General features: G+C 42.9%; 1 protein-coding gene across 4 annotated transcripts in view; it reads right to left on the minus strand.

Annotated features, from left to right (window-relative positions):
* SMOX (spermine oxidase) overlaps positions 1 to 22,954 on the minus strand; it is a 127,809-nt gene that overhangs the window by 13,447 nt on the left and 91,408 nt on the right. For all 4 annotated transcript variants that reach the window (XM_053704296.1, XM_053704297.1, XM_053704298.1 and 1 more), the window contains one exon: positions 15,166 to 15,862. In XM_053704296.1, coding sequence (XP_053560271.1) covers positions 15,166 to 15,862 — 697 coding nt within the window. The remainder of the gene's footprint in view (positions 1 to 15,165; positions 15,863 to 22,954) is intronic.

Raw genomic sequence — 22,954 nt, forward strand, 5'->3', positions numbered from 1 at the left:
TGATCGGCTGCTTCAGAAAGTGAAAGTAAGAGAGCCATTTTACAAATGTGTGCTAAAAGCAACCACTAGATGGCGCTGGTAAAAAAAAAAAAAAATAAAAAAAAAAAAAAATGAATGCATTTCAGACACTTCTAAAGGGATTTTTTATGTAGGAAAAAATCACGACTCCTCACTGTTTTAAAATCGCGGTATTAAAAATCAGATATGCGATTAATCGTGCAGCCCTAAATAAATATATATATATATATCTATCTATATCTCATTGTGCTCACTCCTGTGGATTGCCTAGGAGTCAGCACTGATTAGTTAAAATGCAAGTCTGTCAAAAGAACTGAAATAAGGGGGCAGTCTGCAGGCTTAGATAAGGTAATCACAGAAGTAAAAATATATATATTAATATAACCGTGTTAGCTATGCAAAACTGGGAAATGGGTAATAAAAGAGATTATCTATCTTTTCGAACAATGAAAAATTCTGGAGAAGACTGTCCCTTTAAATTGTCATCTGCTTTTTTTCAAGCTACATTAAAAAAAACAAAAAAAACCAACATGTTTCTACCTTCTCTGTGCTCCACAATCAAGAATTTGTGCTACTGAATCTACCTAGTTGCACTTTTCAAAATAGGATACAAAAAGAACAAAGCAACGTATATAATCAAGGTCAAATATAAAGGAGTCACTAGAGTGTGCAGCCAAATATGGTGTGGAATATAGCAGTGTTAAGCCTCTGTACTTCCATGTAATTATGGTCTTTCCAATTCCTTGTGGAAGGGGACATTTCTGAAAGTGATATTTAAAGTCTTTTTATTATATACAATTAAACATTTTACATTACACTTTCATTGTTTAAGGTCTCTTTAATGGCTAGTGATTAGCCGTTTTGTAAATTTTTTGATTTCACTTCTATATAAAGTACAGAAATCTGCAAGTTGTGTTCTAAAACAAGTTGTCTACTGCATAGGAATGTGTCTACCACGTCACTTCCGGTGACGTGAATCAGCTGCTTGAGGTTTGTGGCGCTCACTGCGCATGCGCTTGAAGTCCAACCTCCTTAAAACAGCCGATTTACACGGGTCGAGGAAATATATGGTGCCATATTCCTGAGCCCACGTTACTGGTTGCAAAACAGACGGAACAAGCTGTGTCATCTTATTTTGTAACCAGAAAGTGCGCCAGACGAGTGGCAGAATCTGTACACCACCACACAACGGCTGCAACGACTTGCACAGCTATTAACCCCTTATACTCAATCAACAAGTTCAGCCAGTCCCTTCACTGTGTAACAATCTGAGGGGGGAGTATTTGAAACAAGTTATCTATCTATCTACAAGCCTCCAGCAGCTGAATGTGTCCACTGGAAGTAACGTGGTGGACACATTCCTTTGGTAGACAACTTATTTTAGAACAGTTGCAGCTAGTTTTAAGTTCATCAGCAGGTCTCATGCTTTGATAAAGTGACATGATAATTCTTTTTTTTTTAGCAAATCATGTGATAAAACAGTTTATTGTGTAGAGATTTAGGACAAAATTGAGGAAGTGGGGTCAAGTGAAAACTTTTATGACACTGTTGGGTGCACACAGCAGTTTTACAGTACATTTTCTTCTAAATGACACTGAAGTGTGCTCAACTCAGAATGCAAGGGACAATGTAGCTTCCTCCTTAAAGTAACATTTTCTTTAGACATTTTTGTAAAGTAATTTCATTTAGCTATAAGTTTGGGACAGCAAAAAAAAGGAGTAAAAAAGCATGCAAAAAAAAAAAAAAAAAAAAATGTAAAAAAAAAATTTAGGAACTGGAAAAATAATGTGCTTTTTTATACAAAAAATATTTATTTTTTCCAGTTCCTATTTTTTTTTTTTGCATGCTTTCTGTCTGAAAGAAAATCTAACTTCGTAAGCTGTAAAGCAAAGAGCCTTTCTGTCTGAAAGACCAAGCCGCATTCAAAGGATCCAACATGGCACCACACTAGAACTCAGTCTAGGTTCACCTCTGATCGATGGAAATGGAAGAAGCAAATCCCAAAAAGTCTACTAGCCGACGCTGGTAAAACCAGAACTGCCAAGACTCTGGAGCCATCCAACACCTAGAAATAGGCTACTGCCACATAAAACTCCAGATCGCAAAACTTAGGATCAAAACAGGGGTTCGACAGAATATAACGATCTCTAATAATTGAACAAGAATGTTAAAATGGACATCCAGCAACAACAGCTGGATTGGAACCATCAACCGAGTTACAAGCCGCAAAGATAACCATTAGGCTACACTGGACTGCTTTAGCCAGGAAAGACATCCCGGTAGAGAGAACCCGTGAATTCTCTCTGAAAGAAGAGATGTAATAAACTGCATAAAATCCTCGGACCCAAAAATGGACTAGAACCCCTCCCCTTATTAGACCCTTCACCAACAGTGTAATGACACGGCGAAGATTACAGTGACAAGACTCCAAAGGTAACCTAGTCCAGCAAGACGGAATGAAAAGCTCAATTACGGCCTCTAGGACCTCCGTACCCATATGATCCAGCATCAAGTACCCATCCAGAAGACCTCAGACAACAGGTCCTGCCTATCCTCTAGGATAGATGGAACTGCTCTGCCTGGACCATAATAACTAGAAAGAGCTTGTCTTTAGAGTAGAAGAACGAACAGACTTAACAATTACCCAAAACATGACCAGCCCGTCATCAAGGGTACAATACGTCTGTCATAAACATAAGTCATAATCTTAAGTTCCAGCAGTGCTAGGAAAACTGAGAACAAATAAAGAAAATAAGCTCCGAGGCTTAAATATTCTTCTCTATGAAATCGAGGGAAACATCACCCCGAACAGAGACCTTGAAGCTTCCTTTGGACCATTAATCACGACCATCAAAGTCGATTTAACCAGAAACAACCCAAGTGACGAAACTCCAAAAGGAAGTGTCCACAAGAACCTCAAGCTCTTAAAACAAAAACTATCCAAAACTGATTATAAATGAAATCGGTTAAATGCCCAAAAAAGAATTTCAAAAGTGTGTGAAAAACGAACAGGTCCTGTCTGAGTATAACACAAACCCCCCATAGAGCTGGGAACTGGGATTTTATAACTATATACATATAGACGATAAAGAAGAGGATCCAGACGCAGACGTGCCAATCCAAATGCCAAATACTCTTCAGTCGGAGGAATCAAATCAGGCGACCCCGGAGGTTCTACCCCTGAAGCCTCAGAAGGAACCGCGCACCCCCCCCCCCCCGATAACTGATCTGGCACAATGGTCATCTTACATGATGGCCCATGTGAATGAGAGCACGGATTAACCCTTTGATTGACCGTAGGAGGAAGAGGCAAACTCGCTAAAGCCATAGAGATGGCCATGTGAAAATGTGCAGTAACCTCCGGCGAAAAAAAAAAGAAAAGTCTCCCTCAGACAGAGTAATGGCACTTGAATCCTCAGAGGTAGATGGCTCAGTGGTCTAACATCTTAACATTGTTTGAAGAGAACACTCTATTGCGGCATACGGAACATAATTGAGCAGGCTGGTCTATCCGGTCCTCACAACTTATGCAGGTATCAAAATCTGTATGAGAGGAATCCTCTAACATATCAGAATCCTCCATAATTCTAATTAAGAGTTTTAGACAAAAAAACTGCATCTTTAACCCCTAATGGCTGGGGCACTCACCACCTCCTATGACCTAGACAGGTAGAGAAATTAACTCTTCTCCACAGCCACTCGGCCAGGAATCGGAAACCAGATGGGACTACTCCCAGTCACATGGTGCCTCATGCAGGACCGCCCCTGCTAAGTAAAAGCACGCCAGCTTAATAAAACTGTGCAGCTCTATAACCTGTATGTTCCGTATCAGCCTATGAGCCTAAAAATGTGTCTGTACACATACGCAGTCAAAATCACATAAAAAACATGATTAAAAAGGACCCCAGGGTTCAATAACCCCCCTCAGGAGATATTAACCCTTGATTCCATAAAGGTAAAGGAGTCCCACTGAGACCCTGTCTTCTATCGTTAAGATGTGTGTATAAAAATGAAGATCTTACCGGAATCCAATCCGTGGAACAGCAACATGGTTCTTCAAGTGTGACAGATAATAGCAGCGCCTCTTACATGGACTTGAGTGAAGAAAGCAGGCAGTGAAACTCGTGAACGCTGATTGGTAATAGGAGCTGTTAATCTGAGTCTGGATGGTTTCGCAGAAAGACTCTCCCTGCATCTCCAGATTCTAACTTTCATCAATGCTCTCACTGAGGGGCTGACAAGACTACTTAAAACTCCAGTTCCATCCAGAAGGGCAGATAACTCTCAAAAGAAACTACTTGGAAAAAACTTCCGATACTTCTCTGCCAACCTCCTGTGATGAAAGTCAAAGAATGACTGGGGGATGAGGAAAGAGAGGGAGGTATTTAAGCCTTTGGCTGGGGTGTCCTTGCCTCCTCCTGGTGGCCAGGTTCTGTATTCCCACAAGTAATTAATGCAGCTGTGGACTCTCCCTGTATTTAGAAGGAAAAGCAGATATGTTGCAAGGTCACTGCATCACCCATTTTCATTTGTTCACCATTTTTAAAACATTTTCATAATATTCTACAGCTAATCTTTGATTTGAACACAACTTTTTTTTTTTTTTTTTTTTTAAAGAACACTACTAAAATGTTTCTGCTAAATGTAAAAACACTATACACATCCTTTTCAACAAAATATACAGAATTGTATTACCAACATGGCTTTTAAAATACTTAAATGTGACCTTAACATAAGACACACTGGAATCTGAGAACACATGTAAAAGTTCCAAGAGGACATATTGTATTACACAGGTTAACCCACTCAGCCTGGGCAGTGTACTGAATGTTCACACTAAAAGCCAGCACAATCAGGACAATCAGTACCTGCAAAAAGGGAGGGACCAGATGCATGGTGCTTACAAATGCCACATAAGCATATACTGTTATACATATCATATACTGGAATACTGATGTCATGTCAGGGTTTATAAAATATAAATAAAGTAGCCAAACATTTTTAGAAGCTAGGAAATAATTTATACTTCCATACATGTGCAATACACCTAAATATCAGGAGCTGTGTCTCCATAGTTAATTAAGGAGATTTGTGGTACTAACCCTTAGACCACTGCAGCTGTGCATGCTGTATACCGAGATGAAAACAAGCAAACAGAATGATGTCCATTGCCGCTACCGTTAATCCAATTACCTCCATACACTGAGCTACTGATGGCCGAGTATTGGACTGAAGGGCTCGGCAAGTATTTAGAATTTTTAATTTTCTGATCTCCGTCAGAAATATCTTCATGGCTACCGTGTCTATCAGAGTTCCCAAGAAGGGAACCCTTGTCCGTGGAACTAGTGAACTCTTTTCTAGGTTCACCTTCCATCCGTGAGTTTTCAGAAAAGACAAACTGTGTCTGTATGAGATTTCGTCAGATAAGTTGACGCCTGAATCAAAATATCGTCCACATAAGGCACCACTGCTATGCCCCGCGGCCTGAGAACCGCCGGAAGGGACCCTAGAACCTTTGTGAAGGTCCTGGGTGCTGTGGCCAACCCGAAGGGAAGAGCCACAAACTGAAAAGGTTTGTCCAGGAAGGCAAACCTTACGAACTGATGATGATCCTTGTGAATAGAAATATGAAGGTATGCATCCTTCAAGTCCACAGTAGTCATATATTGACCCTCCTGGATCATTGGTAAAATTGTTCGGATGGTCTCCATCTTGAAGGATGGAACTCTGAGAAACTTGTTTGGACTCTTGAGGTCTAAAATAGGTCTGAACGTTCCCTCTTTTTTGGGAACTACGAAAAGATTTGAGTAAAATCCCTGTCCTAGTCTTGGAACGGGACGAATTACTCCCATAGTGGAGAGATCTTTTACACAACGTAAGAACGCCTCTTTATCTGGTCTACAGACAATCATGAAAGAAGAAATCTCCCTCTTGGGAGAAAATCCTTGAATTCCAGTTGATACCCGTGGGTCACGATTTCCAGTGCCCAGGGTTCCTGAACATCTCTTGCCCAAGCCTGGGCAAAGAAAGAAAGTCTGCCACCTACTAGATCCGGTCCCGGAGCCGCCCCTTCATGCTGTCTTCGTAGCAGCAGCGGGCTTCTTGGGTTGTTTACCCTTGTTCCAAGCCTGGTTAGGTCTCCAGACGGACTTGGACTGAGCAAAATGTCCTTCCTGCTTTGTGGAGGAAGAGGAAGCAGAGGGTACTCCTTTAAAATTTCGAAAGGAACGAAAATTATTTTGTTTACCCCTCATCTTAACAGACTTATCCTGAGGTAGAGCGTGACCTTTACCTCCAGTAATGTCAGAAATTATTTCCTTCAACTCAGGCCCGAATAGGGTCTTCCCTATGAAAGGAATAGCTAAGAGCTTTGATTTAGATGACACATCAGCAGACCACGATTTTAACCATAACGCTCTACGCGCCAAAATGGCAAATCCTGCATTTTTCCCCACCAACTTAGCAATTTGAAAGGCGGCATCTGTAATAAATGAATTAGCTAGCTTGAGAGCCTTAATTCTATCTAAAATGTCCTCTAAAGGGGTCTTAACCTTCAGAGACTCTTCTAGAGTATCGAACCAAAAAGCTGCTGCAGTAGTAACTGGAACAATGCAAGCTGTTGGTTGTAAAAGGAAACCCTGATGAATACATTTCTTTAGAAGACCCTCTAACTTCTTATCCATAGGGTCTTTGAAAGCACAACTGTCTTCAATAGGTATAGTTGTACACTTAGCAAGGGTAGAAATAGCTCCCTCCACCTTAGGGACTGACTGCCAAGAGTCCCGAATGGTGTCTGATATGGGATACATTTTCTTGAAATTAGGAGAAGAGAACGGTATACCCGGTCTGTCCCATTCCTTTTTTATAATTTTCGAAATTCTTTTAGGAACCGGAAAAACATCCGTGTAAGTAGGTACCTCTAGATATTTGTTCATTTTACACAATTTCTCTGGTGGTATTACAATAGGGTCACAATCATCCAGAGTCGCTACAACCTCCCGCACAGGCAGAGGTGTTCAAGCTTAAATTTAAAAATGACGTCCGAATCTGTCTGAGGTAACATACTTCCTGGGTCTGAAAGTTCTCCCTCAGACAGCAATTCCCTGACCCCCAACTCAGAGCCCTGTGAGGGTACATCGGAAATAGCCAACAAAGCATCAGAGGATTCAGTATTCACATTAATACCTGACCTACTACGTTTACCCTGTAACATTGGTAACTTAGATAATACCTCTGTAAGGGTAGTTGACATAACTGCAGCCATATCCTGCAGAGTAAAAGAATTAGACACGCTTGAGGTACTTGGCGTCGCTTGTGTGGGCGTTAAAGGTTGTGACACTTGGGGAGAATTAGATGGCATATCCTGATTCTCTTCAGACTGAGAATCATCCTTAGGCACACTTTCATTACCTAAAATATGCTTTTTACATTGTAAGGCCCTTTCAGTACAAGAGGTACACAAAGTAAGAGGGGGTTCCACAATGGCTTCTAAACACATAGAACAATTAGTTTCCTCAATGTCAGACATGTGGAACAGACTAGAAATAACCACAATAGTCGTAGATCACCTTATTAATTGATTTAAACAATTTTTAGAAAAATGTGTACTGCGCCTTTAAGAAATAAAAAGCGCACAATTTTTTCTCAGACTGCCTAAACCGTTAAAAAGCTCTACACAATTAAATACATAGATTCAATTGGCCCAAAAATTATTGCACCCTATAAGTAAAAGGTGAATTTACCCTCTAAGAGACATTTTAACCAAAAAAATATGTTTTGACAGAAAAAATGATACCTGCCCCCAGGGTACTGCAAAATGACTCGACAACGATCCGGTGAACAGAACACAAGTTTAGGCCCCACCGGAGCTAATGCCTGCTGCCTTCTCAGTCAGAGTAAACTGCGTGCCTGAGAGCGCTAAATAGGCCCCGCCCATCATGGACGTTGTCCTAACACTCTGTCTAACCGCATGGGAAGCGGTTTTGAAAAATAAGCCATGTGGTCCCCTTAGAATCTCTTAATAAAAACTGCAGCCCTACTGACTTTGAAATAAAATATAAAATGTCAAGCTATATATAACCGTGTTGGTAATGCAAAACTAGGGAATGGGTAATAAAGGGATTATCTATCTTTTCAAACAATAAAAATTCTGGTGTAGACTGTCCCTTTAATCAAGCCAATGTTTTGACATGAAAGTTGGGTTTAGCGAGTTAGATGGGCCTTATTGCACAATTAAATACATTTATGTTTAATTATGTAATTAATTTGTGCTTTGGATAGCAGAATTGTCTGTGAAAAGCACTGTATTCGTTCCACACCAGCTGGAAGTCCCTAGACCTAGTGCTTATTTTGCAATTCAGTACTTTCACAAATTCTCAGACTCTCACTTCTAAATATCATCATCATCATGAGCAGTTAAGAGTATTCCATTCAAATGTACAGGAGGAGCATGGTTTTTTTTCCGCTTTATAAGTTAGTAGTTTGTGTGTTGATCAAGGCAGTTGAGTGAAAGTGCAAACACTCCTTGCTTGAGTCATGGGTGTTCCTTCGGTGCGTGTGGTTACAGGTGTAACAAGTTTTAAGTGTTCTGAGGAAGAGCCAGGTTGTCTGGGGTGTGCAAAGGCAGTTTTGGGACGTGGCCTGCCTAAAAGGGCAGGGAGTAATCATTTTTACCCTCCTCCTCAGCCAAATAGATTGGGGGTGCTTAGCACCCATTGTTCATCACCCTTAGATCCACCAGTGATAGTACCCCATCGATTCATGTGTCAGACAAACATTGTTTTATCTGCTTCACATAAGATTACATAGAGTATTAGTTTGGGACAACATAGCTATAATGTGTATGCTCTGGGTATTATTTGCTTATATTTCCCCGTTACATAGACATTGGTCAATGAAATCATGTAAAAGTTAAAAAATAAAACATAATTGGGAAATAGTTTTAGCTCAGATAAAATAAATGTGAAAATGTGCAACATCTGACACTTTAATAGTGATCATTAAAGTGGCAGGTGGAGGTACAAGAAAAAAATAAAATAACAGAATTTATGTTTACCTGATAAATTACTTTCTCCAACGGTGTGTCCGGTCCACGGCGTCATCCTTACTTGTGGGATATTCTCTTCCCCAACAGGAAATGGCAAAGAGCCCAGCAAAGCTGGTCACATGATCCCTCCTAGGCTCCGCCTACCCCAGTCATTCGACCGACGTTAAGGAGGAATATTTGCATAGGAGAAACCATATGATACCGTGGTGACTGTAGTTAAAGAAAATAAATTATCAGACCTGATTAAAAAACCAGGGCGGGCCGTGGACCGGACACACCGTTGGAGAAAGTAATTTATCAGGTAAACATAAATTCTGTTTTCTCCAACATAGGTGTGTCCGGTCCACGGCGTCATCCTTACTTGTGGGAACCAATACCAAAGCTTTAGGACACGGATGATGGGAGGGAGCAAATCAGGTCACCTAGATGGAAGGCACCACGGCTTGCAAAACCTTTCTCCCAAAAATAGCCTCAGAAGAAGCAAAAGTATCAAACTTGTAAAATTTGGTAAAAGTGTGCAGTGAAGACCAAGTCGCTGCCCTACATATATGATCAACAGAAGCCTCGTTCTTGAAGGCCCATGTGGAAGCCACAGCCCTAGTGGAATGAGCTGTGATTCTTTCGGGAGGCTGCCGTCCGGCAGTCTCGTAAGCCAATCTGATGATGCTTTTAATCCAAAAAGAGAGAGAGGTAGAAGTTGCTTTTTGACCTCTCCTTTTACCGGAATAAACAACAAACAAGGAAGATGTTTGTCTAAAATCCTTTGTAGCATCTAAATAGAATTTTAGAGCGCGAACAACATCCAAATTGTGCAACAAACGTTCCTTCTTCGAAACTGGTTTCGGACACAGAGAAGGTACGATAATCTCCTGGTTAATGTTTTTGTTAGAAACAACTTTTGGAAGAAAACCAGGTTTAGTACGTAAAACCACCTTATCTGCATGGAACACCAGATAAGGAGGAGAACACTGCAGAGCAGATAATTCTGAAACTCTTCTAGCAGAAGAAATTGCAACCAAAAACAAAACTTTCCAAGATAATAACTTAATATCAACGGAATGTAAGGGTTCAAACGGAACCCCCTGAAGAACTGAAAGAACTAAGTTGAGACTCCAAGGAGGAGTCAAAGGTTTGTAAACAGGCTTGATTCTAACCAGAGCCTGAACAAAGGCTTGAACATCTGGCACAGCTGCCAGCTTTTTGTGAAGTAACACAGACAAGGCAGAAATCTGTCCCTTCAGGGAACTTGCAGATAATCCTTTTTCCAATCCTTCTTGAAGGAAGGATAGAATCTTAGGAATCTTAACCTTGTCCCAAGGGAATCCTTTAGATTCACACCAACAGATATATTTTTTCCAAATTTTGTGGTAAATCTTTCTAGTTACAGGCTTTCTGGCCTGAACAAGAGTATCGATAACAGAATCTGAGAACCCTCGCTTCGATAAGATCAAGCGTTCAATCTCCAAGCAGTCAGCTGGAGTGAGACAAGATTCGGATGTTCGAACGGACCTTGAACAAGAAGGTCTCGTCTCAAAGGTAGCTTTCATGGTGGAGCCGATGACATATTCACCAGATCTGCATACCAAGTCCTGCGTGGCCACGCAGGAGCTATCAAGATCACCGACGCCCTTTCCTGATTGATCCTGGCTACCAGCCTGGGGATGAGAGGAAACGGCGGGAATACATAAGCTAGTTTGAAGGTCCAAGGTGCTACTAGTGCATCCACTAGAGCCGCCTTGGGATCCCTGGATCTGGACCCGTAGCAAGGAACTTTGAAGTTCTGACGAGAGGCCATCAGATCCATGTCTGGAATGCCCCACAGTTGAGTGACTTGGGCAAAGATTTCCGGATGGAGTTCCCACTCCCCCGGATGCAATGTCTGACGACTCAGAAAATCCGCTTCCCAATTTTCCACTCCTGGGATGTGGATAGCAGACAGGTGGCAGGAGTGAGACTCCGCCCATAGAATGATTTTGGTCACTTCTTCCATCGCCAGGGAACTCCTTGTTCCCCCCTGATGGTTGATGTACGCAACAGTTGTCATGTTGTCTGATTGAAACCGTATGAACTTGGCCCTCGCTAGCTGAGGCCAAGCCTTGAGAGCATTGAATATCGCTCTCAGTTCCAGAATATTTATCGGTAGAAGAGATTCTTCCCGAGACCAAAGACCCTGAGCTTTCAGGGATCCCCAGACCGCGCCCCAGCCCATCAGACTGGCGTCGGTCGTGACAATGACCCACTCTGGTCTGCGGAAGGTCATCCCTTGTGACTGGTTGTCCAGGGACAGCCACCAACGGAGTGAATCTCTGGTCCTCTGATTTACTTGTATCCTCGGAGACAAGTTTGTATAGTCCCCATTCCACTGACTGAGCATGCACAGTTGCAATGGTCTTAGATGAATGCGCGCAAAAGGAACTATGTCCATCGCCGCTACCATCAAACCTATCACTTCCATGCACTGCGCTATGGAAGGAAGAGGAACGGAATGAAGTATCCGACAAGAGTCTAGAAGTTTTGTTTTTCTGGCCTCTGTCAGAAAAATCCTCATTTCTAAGGAGTCTATTATTGTTCCCAAGAAGGGAACCCTTGTTGACGGAGATAGAGAACTCTTTTCCACGTTCACTTTCCATCCATGAGATCTGAGAAAGGCCAGGACGATGTCCGTGTGAGCCTTTGCTTGAGGAAGGGACGACGCTTGAATCAGAATGTCGTCCAAGTAAGGTACTACAGCAATGCCCCTTGGTCTTAGCACAGCTAGAAGGGACCCTAGTACCTTTGTGAAAATCCTTGGAGCAGTGGCTAATCCGAAAGGAAGCGCCACGAACTGGTAATGCTTGTCCAGGAATGCGAACCTTAGGAACCGATGATGTTCCTTGTGGATAGGAATATGTAGATACGCATCCTTTAAATCCACCGTGGTCATGAATTGACCTTCCTGGATGGAAGGAAGAATTGTTCGAATGGTTTCCATTTTGAACGATGGAACCTTGAGAAACTTGTTTAAGATCTTGAGATCTAAGATTGGTCTGAACGTTCCCTCTTTTTTGGGAACTATGAACAGATTGGAGTAGAACCCCATCCCTTGTTCTCCTAATGGAACAGGATGAATCACTCCCATTTTTAACAGGTCTTCTACACAATGTAAGAATGCCTGTCTCTTTATATGGTCTGAAGACAATTGAGACCTGTGGAACCTCCCCCTTGGGGGAAGCCCCTTGAATTCCAGAAGATAACCTTGGGAGACTATTTCTAGCGCCCAAGGATCCAGAACATCTCTTGCCCAAGCCTGAGCGAAGAGAGAGTCTGCCCCCCACCAGATCCGGTCCCGGATCGGGGGCCAACATTTCATGCTGTCTTGGTAGCAGTGGCAGGTTTCTTGGCCTGCTTTCCCTTGTTCCAGCCTTGCATTGGTCTCCAAGCTGGCTTGGCTTGAGAAGTATTACCCTCTTGCTTAGAGGACGTAGCACTTTGGGCTGGTCCGTTTCTACGAAAGGGACGAAAATTAGGTTTATTTTTGGCCTTGAAAGGCCGATCCTGAGGAAGGGCGTGGCCCTTACCCCCAGTGATATCAGAGATAATCTCTTTCAAGTCAGGGCCAAACAGCGTTTTCCCCTTGAAAGGAATGTTAAGTAGCTTGTTCTTGGAAGACGCATCAGCTGACCAAGATTTCAACCAAAGCGCTCTGCGCGCCACAATAGCAAACCCAGAATTCTTAGCCGCTAACCTAGCCAATTGCAAAGTGGCGTCTAGGGTGAAAGAATTAGCCAATTTGAGAGCATTGATTCTGTCCATAATCTCCTCATAAGGAGGAGAATCACTATCGACCGCCTTTACCAGCTCATCGAACCAGAAACACGCGGCTGTAGCGACAGGGACAATGCATGAAATTGGTTGTAGAAGGTAACCCTGCTGAACAAACATCTTTTTAAGTAAACCTTCTAATTTTTTATCCATAGGATCTTTGAAAGCACAACTATCTTCTATGGGTATAGTGGTGCGTTTGTTTAAAGTGGAAACCGCTCCCTCGACCTTGGGGACTGTCTGCCATAAGTCCTTTCTGGGGTCGACCATAGGAAACAATTTTTTAAATATGGGGGGAGGGACGAAAGGAATACCGGGCCTTTCCCATTCTTTATTTACAATGTCCGCCACCCGCTTGGGTATAGGAAAAGCTTCTGGGAGCCCCGGGACCTCTAGGAACTTGTCCATTTTACATAGTTTCTCTGGGATGACCAACTTGTCACAATCATCCAGAGTGGATAATACCTCCTTAAGCAGAATGCGGAGATGTTCCAACTTAAATTTAAACGTAATCACATCAGGTTCAGCTTGTTGAGAAATGTTCCCTGAATCAGTAATTTCTCCCTCAGACAAAACCTCCCTGGCCCCATCAGACTGGTTTAGGGGCCCTTCAGAACCATTATTATCAGCGTCGTCATGCTCTTCAGTATCTAAAACAGAGCAGTCGCGCTTACGCTGATAAGTGTGCATTTTGGCTAAAATGTTTTTGACAGAATTATCCATTACAGCCGTTAATTGTTGCATAGTAAGGAGTATTGGCGCGCTAGATGTACTAGGGGCCTCCTGAGTGGGCAAGACTCGTGTAGACGAAGGAGGGAATGATGCAGTACCATGCTTACTCCCCTCACTTGAGGAATCATCTTGGGCATCATTGTCATTGTCACATAAATCACATTTATTTAAATGAGAAGGAACTCTGGCTTCCCCACATTCAGAACACAGTCTATCTGGTAGTTCAGACATGTTAAACAGGCATAAACTTGATAACAAAGTACAAAAAACGTTTTAAAATAAAACCGTTACTGTCACTTTAAATTTTAAACTGAACACACTTTATTACTGCAATTGCGAAAAAATATGAAGGAATTGTTCAAAATTCACCAAAATTTCACCACAGTGTCTTAAAGCCTTAAAAGTATTGCACACCAAATTTGGAAGCTTTAACCCTTAAAATAACGGAACCGGAGCCGTTTTTAACTTTAACCCCTTTACAGTCCCTGGTATCTGCTTTGCTGAGACCCAACCAAGCCCAAAGGGGAATACGATACCAAATGACGCCTTCAGAAAGTCTTTCCTATGTATCAGAGCTCCTCACACATGCGACTGCATGTCATGCCTCTCAAAAACAAGTGCGCAACACCGGCGCGAAAATGAGGCTCTGCCTATGATTTGGGAAAGCCCCTAAGAATAAGGTGTCTAAAACAGTGCCTGCCGATATAATCTTATCAAAATACCCAGATTCAATGATTCCTCAAGGCTAAATATGTGTTAATAATGAATCGATTTAGCCCAGAAAAAGTCTACAGTCTTAATAAGCCCTTGTGAAGCCCTTATTTACTATCTTAATAAACATGGCTTACCGGATCCCATAGGGAAAATGACAGCTTCCAGCATTACATCGTCTTGTTAGAATGTGTCATACCTCAAGCAGCAAGAGACTGCTCACTGTTCCCCCAACTGAAGTTAATTCCTCTCAACAGTCCTGTGTGGAACAGCCATGGATTTTAGTAACGGTTGCTAAAATCATTTTCCTCATACAAACAGAAATCTTCATCTCTTTTCTGTTTCTGAGTAAATAGTACATACCAGCACTATTTTAAAATAACAAACTCTTGATTGAATAATAAAAACTACAGTTAAACACTAAAAAACTCTAAGCCATCTCCGTGGAGATGTTGCCTGTACAACGGCAAAGAGAATGACTGGGGTAGGCGGAGCCTAGGAGGGATCATGTGACCAGCTTTGCTGGGCTCTTTGCCATTTCCTGTTGGGGAAGAGAATATCCCACAAGTAAGGATGACGCCGTGGACCGGACACACCTATGTTGGAGAAAAATATGATTTACTTTGCTGCATTTTAAACCTGAAATGTGTAGTATATATTAATATAAACAAACATCCATTAAAGTCACAGGTAAGAGAGGTCACTATTGGAAAGGACAATATCCTAGACTCTGAAGGAAAGACTCTATAGAAGCACAAATCTAAAAAAGTAAATAAGACGTCCTACCCTTTGATATATCCACTACTGAGGAGAAAATGGCTAACAGGAAAACATCGGACCATAAAAAAAGGACCAACCTGTAAATTTTCGAAGTAACTCTGTGCAGGTTTCTGCAACCGTTTCATCATCACATTTCTCCATTATCAGAGCCTCTTCCCCACAAATCCATCCACTAAGTACGTAACCATATCTTTCTGGAGGATACAGGACGTCAAAACTGCAAATCTTTTTGTACCACAGCTCTTCTGGATAGGTCAGACTCCCACTCTCAGCTTCATCTTCCCAAACAAACTGAATACTGTTGCATTCTGGACTCCAGAAAGGTTCTTCAAACTCCAGGAATATCTTATCTGTAGTACTGATACCAAGCTTCTCAATGGCCATGACTTTGTCTTCAGGGAGTTTTGGGTGGAATAAGGTTTCATGGAACTTTTTGAGGACTCCAAGTGAGACTGTTACTATTACGTGATCAGCAGGAATAAATTCACAGTCTTCACACTCTATAAATACTGGAAAACCTTTGTCCTCCATCTGGTCATTGTTGTGGTCAGCCACTCTTTCAATCTGCTTGGTTATGGACCTGTTCCAGTGTATGCATTTCACTGGCTTACGCAGCTGAAAGACAGACTGAGGAATGGAACAGGACAGAATTTCAACAATCTTAATGAAGCCACAAGGAATCACGTGATGTGCACCAGGAATTTCTGTCCATTCGCCAAACTCACTGAGCGACACTTCATCCATACTATGTGAGCTACTCTCGCAGCTTTCAACCTACCAAAAAAAACAAAAAAACATATTACATAAAAAAAAAAAAAAGGCACACCACAATTTCATTATCAAAATCAAATGTGCCCAGTGAACCACAAATTCATGAATATTATAAAAAGGACATTAAAGCATTGCTTTAAAAAAAAAAAAAAAACACAACAAAGAAAACAAACAAAAAATAAATAAAACACGGCATTATCTGAATACTAGAAAAAAAAAATGTGTTTTGTTTTTTATGTCCATTGGGACTCCTGGGACTTTTTATGTCCATTGGGACTCCTGGGACTTTTTTATGTCCACTGGGAACTCCTGGGAAAACGTTTTACTCTCAAACTTGTAATAGGAGCACTACTGATTTAACTTGAGCAGTGTAAGTGCTTAATAGCAATAAATCTGCAAAAATAAGTTAAACAGAAAACAAATAGTTTCAGAAAAATGTACATGGCTAATTCTACCACCCTTAGGGCATCGTACTAAACCATCACCTGCAAGTCAGTGTGCAAGATCAGGCCACATTCAATATCTCACTTGAATAATGTAGCCAGCATTAACTCAGTCATATTCTAAAAAGGCGCAAGATTAGAGACCAAGTGCAAGGTTGAACAATACCCATAGGACTACCAGCCATTATGAAGCAAGACCGCTACATAATCTGGCAGGTGTAAGATACTCTGACCCTGTGACATTAACACTGCAGGAAACACATTTCTAGCTTTTCAGTGGAGTTTATAAATTTAGTTCTGTAAACACACAACTTACACAGTATCTAATAAAAGTTTTATAAGATAGTACGTTCTGTGCTACAAGGTAAACATCAAAATCTGTACACCTGATCACTGAAGCAAAATGTGGAAGAATCATAGCTATTGTCATTTGATTGTGGTCACACGTCAGGTATTAAATCCCAGCCAACTGCAAATGGCAGCACAGCAGCTGCAGAACTTTCAAATTAATTCTGGGAATGAGTGGGTGTTAAAAGGGATAAAAAGGTCAAATGGATGTGCATAGGTGCATTTCAATTTGAAATGGAAACATTTTTGCTATATACTTCTGTCACTGATACCAGAAAGCTAAGGCTACCCCCCCCCCCCCCCCACACCCCTGTTTCTCAGTGGTTTTGGGCTCCTTAGAGCAACCACAATCCCTGGAAGCTTTGGTTTGCTTGTCTTGTGAAAAGCTGGTGTATGACCAGGAAAACCTTCCTAGACTGGCCGGGCCCCTGGAACTCCCGGTTGGCCGCCTCACCACGGACACCTGCCTAACCCCTCTCAGGCTGTCTGGGCTCCTGGAATTCCTGGTCGGCCACAGGACAGCAGGACACCCGCTAACTTTACCCTTGGTCGCTCCAGCAACCATGTGCCCCAGAGCTCCGCTCTTTTGTGGATTAGTAGCCCCTAGGGAGGACAAGAGGTGGGGGAATTACCGGAGGGGAGCTGCCTTGGGAACCAGGGGTTTTGGGCACCCCTACCCCCATAACTTCAAACGGGCTGTATCTCCGGTCCCCAATAAAGAATCCCGCAGCTTTTTGGACTGCGGCATCTGGGGACTGAGAGCTTTCAAATGACACCCTGGAAGTGCTGCCGCTCCCCCGGGATCACCCCAAAACCGTCGCCACTGTGTCCTGGGATCCTGTGGGACTATGGTTGCTATGGAGGCACCAGTGAGTCTGGAGGGGCGAGAATGGCGGGAAAACTGTGGCATTGTCTCCCTGTTTTATCAAGATGTGTGTGTGTATAAAAAATGTGTGTTTGTCCCAATACAGGCTGTGGTCACTTGCCAGCTACAGAGCTGCAGTCGGCAGGGAGGAAGCAGGACCCGTTTGGTGGAGCTACCCAGTCGGGGTAGCCGGGGGTATCCGTCACAACTTCCATTAGCAAAAATGCTTCTAAGAAAAAAACATAATTTATGCTTACCTGATAAATTTATTTCTCTTGTAGTGTATCCAGTCCACGGATCATCCATTACTTGTGGGATATTCTCCTTCCCAACAGGAAGTTGCAAGAGGATCACCCACAGCAGAGCTGCTATATAGCTCCTCCCCTCACTGCCATATCCAGTCATTCGACCAAAACAAGACGAGAAAGGAGAAACCATAGGGTGCAGTGGTGACTGTAGTTTAATTAAAATTTAGACCTGCCTTAAAAGGACAGGGCGGGCCGTGGACTGGATACACTACAAGATAAATAAATTTATCAGGTAAGCATAAATTATGTTTTCTCTTGTTAAGTGTATCCAGTCCACGGATCATCCATTACTTGTGGGATACCAATACCAAAGCTAAAGTACACAAATGATGGGAGGGACAAGGCAGGAACTTAAACGGAAGGAACCACTGCCTGTAGAACCTTTCTCCCAAAAACAGCCTCCGCAGAAGCAAAAGTGACAAATTTGTAAAATTTTGAAAAGGTGTGAAGCGAAGACCAAGTCGCAGTCTTGCAAATCTGTTCAACAGATGCCTCATTTTTAAAGGCCCAGGTGGAAGACACAGCTCTAGTAGAATGAGCTGTAATCCTTTCAGGGGCTGCTGTCCAGCAATCTCATAGGCTAAGCGTATTATGCTCCGAAGCCAAAAGGAGAGAGAGGTTGTCGAAGCTTTTTGACCTCTCCTCTGTCCAGAGTAAACGACAAACAGGGCAGATGTTTGACGAAAATCTTTAGTAGCCTGTAAGTAAAACTTCAAGGCACGGACTACGTCCAGATTATGCAAAAGACGTTCCTTCTTTGAAGAAGGATTAGGACACAATGATGGAACAACAATCTCTTGATTGATATTCCTGTTAGAAACCACCTTAGGTAAAAACCCAGGTTTGGTACGCAGAACTACCTTGTCTGAATGAAAAATCAGATAAGGAGAATCACAATGTAAGGCAGATAACTCAGAGACTCTACGAGCCGAGGAAATAGCCATCAAAAACAGAACTTTCCAAGATAAAAGTTTAATATCAATGGAATGAAGGGGTTCAAACGGAACTCCCTGAAGAACTTTAAGAACCAAGTTTAAGCTCCACGGGGGAGCAACAGTTTTAAACCCAGGCTTAATCCTAACCAAAGCCTGACAAAATGCCTGGACGTCTGGAACTTCTGCCAGACGCTTGTGCAAAAGGACAGAGCAGAGATCTGTCCTTTTAAAGAACTAGCTGATAAGCCTTTGTCCAAACCCTCTTGGAGAAAGGACAATATCCTAGGAATCCTAACCTTACTCCATGAGTAACTCTTGGATTCACACCAATAAAGATATTTACGCCATATCTTATGGTAGATTTTCCTGGTGACAGGCTTCCGAGCCTGTATTAAAAGGTATCAATGACTGACTCGGAGAAGCCACGCCTTGATAAAATCAAGCGTTCAATCTCCATGCAGTCAGTCTCAGAGAAATTAGATTTGGATGATTGAAAGGACCTTGTATTAGAAGGTCCTGCCTCAGAGGCAGAGTCCATGGTGGAAGAGATGACATGTCCACTAGGTCTGCAAACCAGGTCCTGCGTGGCCACGCAGGCGCTATCAGAATCACCGATGCTCTCTCCTGTTTGATTTTGGCAATCAGCCGAGGGAGCAGAGGAAACGGTGGAAACACATAGGCCAGGTTGAAGAACCAAGGAGCTGCTAGAGCATCTATCAGCGTTGCTCCCGGGTCCCTGGATCCGTAACAAGGAAGCTTGGCGTTCTGGCGAGACGCCATGAGATCCAGTTCTGGTTTGCCCCAACGATGGACCAGTTGAGCAAACACCTCCGGATGGAGTTCCCACTCCCCCGGATGAAAAGTCTGACGACTTAGAAAATCCGCCTCCCAGTTCTCTACGCCTGGGATGTGGATCGCTGACAGGTGGCAAGAGTGAGACTCTGCCCAGCGAATTATCTTTGAGACTTCTAACATCGCAAGGGAACTCCTGGTTCCCCCTTGATGGTTGATGTAAGCCACAGTCGTGATGTTGTCCGACTGAAATCTGATAAACCTCAGTGTTGCTAACTGAGGCCAAGCTAGAAGAGCATTGAATATTGCTCTTAACTCCAGAATATTTATTGGGATGAGTTTCTCCTCCTGAGTCCACGATCCCTGAGCCTTCAGGGAGTTCCAGACTGCGCCCCAACCTAGAAGGCTGGCATCTGTTGTTACAATCGTCCAATCTGGCCTGCGAAAGGTCATACCCTTGGACAGATGGACCCGAGAAAGCCACCAGAGAAGAGAATCTCTGGTCTCTTGATCCAGATTTAGTAGAGGGGACAAATCTGAGTAATCTCCATTCCACTGACTTAGCATGCATAATTGCAGCGGTCTGAGATGCAGGCGCGCAAATGGCACTATGTCCATTGCCGCTACCATTAAGCCGATTACTTCCATGCACTGAGCCACTGACGGGCGTGGAATGGAATGAAGTACACGGCAAGCATTTAGAAGTTTTGATAACCTGGACTCCGTCAGGTAAATTTTCATCTCTACAGAATCTATAAGAGTCCCTAGGAAGGAGACTCTTGTAAGTGGTGATAGAGAACTCTTTTCCACGTTCACTTTCCACCCATGCGACCTCAGAAATGCCAGAACTATCTCTGTATGAGACTTGGCAATTTGAAAGCTTGACGCCTGTATCAGGATGTCGTCTAGATACAGAGCCACCGCTATGCCTCGCGGTCTTAGAACCGCCAGAAGTGAGCCCAGAACCTTTGTAAAAATTCTCGGGGCAGTGGCCAACCCGAAGGGACGAGCTACAAATTGGTAATGCCTGTCTAGAAAGGCAAACCTTAGGAACCGATGATGATCTTTGTGAATCGGTATGTGAAGGTAGGCATCCTTTAAGTCCACTGTGGTCATGTACTGACCCTCTTGGATCATGGGTAGGATGGTCCGAATAGTTTCCATTTTGAATGATGGAACTCTGAGGAATTTGTTTAAGATCTTTAGATCCAAGATTGGTCTGAAGGTTCCCTCTTTCTTGGGAACCACAAACAGATTTGAATAAAATCCCTGTCCTTGTTCCGTCCGCGGAACTGGATGGATCACTCCCATTACTAGGAGATCTTGCACACAGCTTAGGAATGCCTCTTTCTTTATCTGGTTTGCTGATAACCTTGAAAGATGAAATCTCCCTTGTGGAGAAGCTTTGAAGTCCAGAAGATATCCCTGAGATATGATCTCCAACGCCCAGGGATCCTGAACATCTCTTGTCCACGCCTGGGCGAAGAGAGAAAGTCTGCCCCCCACTAGATCCATTTCCAGATAGGGGGCCGTTCCTTCATGCTGTCTTGGGGGCAGCAGCAGGCTTTCTGGCCTGCTTGCCCTTGTTCCAGGACTGGTTAGGTTTCCAGGCCTGTCTGGAATGAGCAACAGTTCCCTCTTGTTTTGAAGCGGAGGAAGTTGATGCTGCTCCTGCCTTGAAATTTCGAAAGGCACAAAAATTAGACTGTTTGGCCTTTGATTTGGCCCTGTCCTGAGGAAGGGTATGACCCTTGCCTCCAGTAATGTCAGCAATAATTTCCTTCAAGCCAGGCCCGAATAAGGTCTGCCCCTTGAAAGGAATGTTGAGTAATTTAGACTTTGAAGTCACGTCAGCTGACCAGGATTTAAGCCATAGCGCCCTACGCGCCTGGATGGCGAATCCGGAATTCTTAGCCGTTAGTTTAGTCAAATGAACAATGGCATCAGAAACAAATGAGTTAGCTAGCTTAAGCGTTCTAAGCTAGTCAATAATTTCATTCAATGGAGCTGTCTGGATGGCCTCTTCCAGGGCCTCAAACCAGAATGCCGCCGCAGCAGTGACAGGCGCAATGCATGCAAGGGGCTGTAAAATAAAACCATGTTGATTAAACATTTTCTTAAGGTAACCCTCCAATTTTTTATCCATTGGATCTGAAAAAGCACAACTGTCCTCAACCGGGATAGTGGTACGCTTTGCTAAAGTAGAAACTGCTCCCTCCACCTTAGGGACCGTCTGCCATAAGTCCCGTGTAGTGGCGTCTATTGGAAACATTTTTCTAAATATAGGAGGAGGTGGGGAAAAGGGCACACCGGGTCTATCCCGCTCCTTGCTAATAATTTCTGTAAGCCTTTTAGGTATAGGAAAAACGTCAGAACACACCGGCACCGCATAGTATCTATCCAGCCTACACAATTTCTCTGGAATTGCAACTGTATTACAGTCATTCAGAGCAGCTAATACCTCCCCAAGCAATACACGGAGGTTCTCAAGCTTAAATTTAAAATTAGAAGTCTCTGAATCAGGTTTCCCCGAGTCAGAGATGTCACCCAGACACTGAAGCTCTCTGTCCTCATGTTCTGCATACTGTGACGCAGTATCAGCCATTTCTCTTTCAGCATTTGCGCGCTCTGTATCTCTCCTAACCCCAGAGCTATCGCGCTTGCCTCTTAATTCAGGCAATCTAGATAATACCTCTGACAGGGTATTATTCATGATTGCAGCCATGTCCTGCAAGGTAATCGCTATGGGCGTCCCTGATGTAATTGGCGCCATATTAGCGTGCGTCCCCTGAGTTGGAGGCGAAGGGTCTGACACGTGGGGAGAGTTAGTCGGCATAACTTCCCCCTCGACAGAACCCTCTGGTGATAATTATTTTATAGATAAAGACTGATCTTTACTGTTTAAGGTGAAATCAATACATTTAGTACACATTCTCCTATGGGGCTCCACCATGGCTTTCAAATATAATGAACAAGTAGGTTCCTCTGTGTCAGACATGTTTAAACAGACTAGCAATGAGACTAGCAAACTTGGAAAACACTTTAAAAACAAGTTTACAAGCAAAATAAAAAACGTTACTGCGCCTTTAAGAAACACAAATTTTCCCAAATTTTGAAATAACAGTGAAAAAATGCAGTTACACTAACGAAATTTTTACAGTGTATGTAATAAGTCTGCAGAGCATTGCACCCACTTGCAAATGGATGATTAACCCCATAATACCAAAAACGGAATAACAAATAACAAAAACGTTTTTTAAACAGTCACAACAAATGCCACAGCTCTACTGTGACTTTTTACCTCCCTCAATACGACTTTTGAAGCTTTTTGAGCCCTTCTGAGAAGTCCTGGATCATGCAGGAAGAAGCTGGATGTCTGTGTCTGTAATTTTTGCTGTGCAAAA

The sequence above is a fragment of the Bombina bombina genome, chromosome 2 (genome assembly GCF_027579735.1).
Source record: "Bombina bombina isolate aBomBom1 chromosome 2, aBomBom1.pri, whole genome shotgun sequence".
Classification (NCBI taxonomy): domain Eukaryota; kingdom Metazoa; phylum Chordata; class Amphibia; order Anura; family Bombinatoridae; genus Bombina; species Bombina bombina.